At 32.7% G+C, this 5,054-nt stretch overlaps 1 protein-coding gene across 1 annotated transcript; it reads left to right on the top strand.

Moving 5' to 3' along the window:
• The first annotated feature begins 3,342 nt into the window (after positions 1 to 3,342).
• LOC131063973 (protein EXORDIUM-like 2) lies at positions 3,343 to 4,654 on the top strand. Its single transcript, XM_059214680.1, is given in 1 exon segment — positions 3,343 to 4,654. A coding segment is annotated over 1 exon segment (1,014 nt). The 5' UTR covers positions 3,343 to 3,531; the 3' UTR covers positions 4,546 to 4,654.
• The last annotated feature ends 400 nt before the right edge of the window (positions 4,655 to 5,054 follow it).

Below are 5,054 nucleotides of genomic sequence, written 5' to 3'. Positions count from 1 at the left end.
TTTCAAATAAAATAAAGCATCTTATCAAGCAATAAGCAATAGCATAGAAGAAAGAGACATAAGAAGGCCAACCATAGAGCCTCAATATATATCGCTCCCACACAGGAAGCATTATGAAATACCAATTTCATATGCAAAACTTCCTCAAATGTGCAAAGCTCGTCACTGAAATATGATGACTAAAGATCATTCCTTATAATCATATGGAGAAAGAGAAAACCAGGCTGGCAGCATGAAATCATCCAAGCATAATGAGGTACGAGCATGCCACAAAACCACAACTCCCACTGAATACCCAAACATGAATCAATCTATCAACTTAAAATAATCATCAGTAAATGACCGAACAAGGGAAACACACGCATAAAGCACACTTGAGCAATGATACCCAAGACAACCTTCCCAACATGACATAGCATGATTAACACATGGAACCAACAACAAGGAATGATTAACACAATTCTCCAAACATGGGACTGCACACAATTGCAGTCCCCACACCCTCCTTGTTCCATGCAGATATACTTATCGAATATGCCATTAACAAGGGAGTTATCATAAGGCCGACAACACCCTCCTCAATGTCACATACGAAAGAAAAGCCACACCCAACAAGGAGTATAATGAGGGCTACAATTATGCCCAAACTATTTTACTATTACAAGACACACGATTGCAACCTCCACACCCCCCTTGCTCCATACATAGATACTTACCAAATATGCCATTAAACAAGGGAGTTATGATAAGGCATACAACACCCTTCTCCATGTCGTATGTGAAAGAAAAACCACATCCAGCAAGGAGTGTAATACAAGCTACAAGCATGTACAATCTATTTAAAAAATAATACTAATACAAGAGGCAGGGATATCTCGAGGGAAAACCTCCAAATACTAAGCCCCTTCAACAACAACCCTATTAGCCAAGTAATTATTTCAAAAGAATCTAATTATTCCAAAAAATTAAAAAAATTAAAAATTTATTGAAAAACACCTATATCTAATTATATGATACGATGATCATTTGTATTTATACAATATTAAAATACATTTAAAATTTATATTTAATTTCCTATTGACATAAAGATTGAACTTCCTAATATAACTAGATAATTATTTTATATCATTATGAAATAATCACTCTATTCTTCTTCTTCACAACTTTTTTTTTTAAATCACTCAATAACAATTTTTTATTAAAAAAAAAAACACAATGAAAGTTTGACAAGAAAATTTGAAAACATGGGACAATACTAGAAAATTTGAAAACATGGGACGATACCACGAGCGATATCACTTGTGATACCCATTATCTTCGACATATCCAGTTGTTGGTGGCGAAAGTGTGCCACACAGAACAGGCAATGGCTACGCAGCGGACAAAACGGCTCGCCCCATGCCATGCCATGCCATGCTCCATGCGATGACGTGACCGCCCCATCCAAACAAACCTTCCGTGCCATCTCCAGTCCTTTTCCGACATTTTTTCAATTTTTTTGACAAGTCCTTGGGGGTGGGGGAATTTTTTTTTTTAAAAGTATGATTATATTTTTAATGTAAAAAAAAAAAACTTTCCTATAACCAATTTACTTTTAATTTTTTGTTTTTAAATGTACGATTATATTTTTTAGATTGAAATAATTTATTTTAATATGGTTTTATAATTTTTTATTTTTTAATTATATTTGTAAAATAATAAATTAATAATTAATAATGTATTTAAAGTTTTTAAATAATAAGTTATTGTTTTCTTTTATGTTTGATTATATTTTTAAAATTGAAATAATTTATTTAAATATTTTTTCATAATTTTTTATTTATTATATTTTTTTGATTTTTAAAGCTATATTTGTGAAATAATAAATAAAATAAATTAGTAGTTAATTATAATATTAAATTTTAAGTTAAAAACATTGTAAATTATTAAGTTTATTAAGTTTTATTATTAATTTTTAATCTTTTTAACCTACATTATTAAGTTATAATGTTTTTAAGTTTTATTAATTGTTTATTTATTTAAGTTTTTATAATTTAATTAATAAAATTTACTTAGTATATTTTCTTTGTATGTTTATTATTATTATTATTATTTAATCTAATAATATATAAATTTAATCAAATATTTTAACAACTTTTTTGATATGTGATATTAAACATTAATCTAAAATACACCTATGAAATGAAATTTTGAATAAATATATTTTAAATTGTCAATCTAGATACAATATTTACATAGTTTGAATTAAATTTTTTTACTTGTGTCTAATTTATATACTTTTTATTTTGTAAATTTGAGGAATAGTTATACTTTGAATTAAATTTTTACTTATGTGCAATTTTTAAAAGATGTCATTCTTTAAGTAAAAAGTTAATTCAAACTATAAAAACTTAAAAACATTCAAAGAAAATATACTAAGTAAATATTGAACTTTAGAAATATAAATATAGTTATTTAAACAAAAAATATTATCAAAATAAATATATTGATTTTAAACTAAGAATAATTAAGTGGTTTTAACATAGAAAATAAAAATTACTTAACAAAAAAAATAAAAATTACTTAACATAGAAAATAAAAAATTACTTAACATGAGAAATAACCAAGTGAATATAAAATTTCCTCACTTTGCATCTTTAAAACTCAAAAAAAATTTGATTAGATCAAATTAAAAAAAAAATGTAAACCTCAATTCCCTTTTCCAATATATAAATCATTTAGTTATTTCTTATATTAAAATGACTTAATTATTTTAATTTAAAAAGAAAACATTTTTATATAAAATTAACTATTATTCTTATATATATTTAAAAAGTTAAAAAAATAACATTATTAAAATTTATATATAATATATATCTTACATTTATTATAATATAAATATTATTAAAAAAAATTGAATATATAATTTATTAATAATTTATAACATTTATTATTTTACTCATTGTAACTCTCAAAAAATAAAAACAATAATAAATAGAAAAAACAAATTAAGATGGCAGATATAATGGACAGATCCACCACGATTATAACTGCATAGGGCATGGTGATTGACATCAACATGAGGGCATCGCATGGGGCGGGCCATTTTGTCCGCTGCGTAGCCATTGCCCGCAGAACGCGTGTTGTCTCTCAAATGCTTCGAATGTAGATTGACTTTTTATTAACACGATTCCATCATTAAAACCATGAACCCGTAAAGTGCCTCCATTTCTAAAACACAAAGCATTATCTCGCAACTTTTGTTTCCCATTTCTTCGAAGCAGCGCTCCCCCAACGTGATAAATAAATAATATTATGCGTATGATCTTTGACCAAATGCCGCCGCCATGTCAACAATGGAACTTGCGAGGAAACTCCATTGCAAATTGCTCAATCATTCCAGCGGTATAAGCTTCCTTTTCAAAGGTTGTTCGCTCTCTCTGCCTATTTAAACCCCATCCTCCTCTTGCTTGTTCACACACCACACTTCTTCCCTTCTTTGTTCATCTTATCTTTCAATCTGTGTTCCAACCCCAATACACACCACTAAAAATGGCTGTTTTAGTGTCTAAAAGGAGTCCCATTCACTTGCTGTTAATATGTATGGTGGCATTGTCCACATCCAATGCCGCCGCTCGGCCCCTTTTTCACTGGAGAAAGCTCTCCGCTCTGGTAGAAGAAGAGCCCCTTGTTCTGAAATACCACAATGGCCCTCTGCTTACCTCAACACTCACTCTCAATCTTCATCTCATCTGGTACGGCAACTTCACTTCCGCACAGCGTGCCATTGTGGCCGATTTTGTGCAGTCATTGGGAATGGAAAGTGTCAAGCAGGGCTCTCCCTCTGTGTTCACCTGGTGGAAAACAACAGAGGCCTACAGAGGCTCTGCCCTTTCCCAATTAAACTAAGCCCAACCTTTAACCCGAAGGCTGGGGGAGCAGAAGCTGGACGAAGCTTATTCTCTCGGAAAGTCCCTGAAAAGAAGTGACATTGCTGTCCTGCTGAAGAATGCTATCCACTCCGGAGCTCTGCCGCTGCCTGAGCAGAAGAAAAGCAATGGCGAGGTGGAGTTGTATTTGGTGCTCACATCTGAGGATGTTATGGTGGAGAACTTCTGCAGCAGCTCTTGCGGATTCCATGACAGCAGCAAAGCAGGCATTGACTACGCGTACGCATGGGTGGGAAACTCAGCAACGCAGTGCCCGGGGCAGTGTGCGTGGCCATTTCATCAGCCAATTTACGGCCCGCAGAGCCCTCCTCTGCTGCCGCCCAATGGCGACGTGGGCATCGACGGTATGATGATCAACATTGCGGCGACCGTGGCCGGCGCAGTGACGAATCCGTTCAAATCGGGATACTTCCAGGGAGACGCCGCCGCTCCATTGGAGGCAGTCTCGGCGTGTCCCGGCATGTACGGAAGCGGGGCTTATCCCGGTTACGCCGGTCAACTGTTAGTGGACGAGACGACAGGCGCCAGTTACAACGCCCATGGCCTTAACGGCCGCAGATTCCTCCTGCCAGCAATGTGGGATCCCACATCGCGCTCCTGCAAGACTTTGGTGTAAATTACCCAAACAATTTTTGGAGACAGGCTGTGGAGAGTTCCAAAATTAGCTGTATTCATTTACTAATTTGATTTAATAAATTATTCTGTATAGATAATTTTCTTATTTATTCCGTGAAATACAGTCCTTCACCTATTCTTTCCTATTTTAAGGTTACAAGTTTTCGAAACTGGTTATACTACTCCATTAGTAGATTTCAAATGTACAAAACTTTACCTCTTGCATTTTTCACTTTTAAAAAAGAGAAATATTACGTTTGAAAAAAATTTAGTGGTTCAATTAAGAGAGGCCATAAAAAGAAAATTCTTTTCAAATGTTGATATGTTAGAATGGTTTTAAAGAGTAAGAATAATAAAAAATTTAAATCTTAATTTAAATGAGAACATTAAAATGAATATTTGATAGTAGAAAGTATTCAAATTGGAAATTCTATGAATTATTCTCGAGTCTTTTTAAATTATGTTTGGATGTTCTTGACTATTAATTAGCTGTTCCTTTTTTCTCATCTA

The sequence above is a fragment of the Cryptomeria japonica genome, chromosome 11 (assembly GCF_030272615.1).
Source record: "Cryptomeria japonica chromosome 11, Sugi_1.0, whole genome shotgun sequence".
In the NCBI taxonomy this organism is placed as follows: domain Eukaryota; kingdom Viridiplantae; phylum Streptophyta; class Pinopsida; order Cupressales; family Cupressaceae; genus Cryptomeria; species Cryptomeria japonica.
The sequence above is the reverse complement of the archived record's forward strand: the minus strand, read 5'-3'. Positions and strand labels throughout refer to the sequence as shown.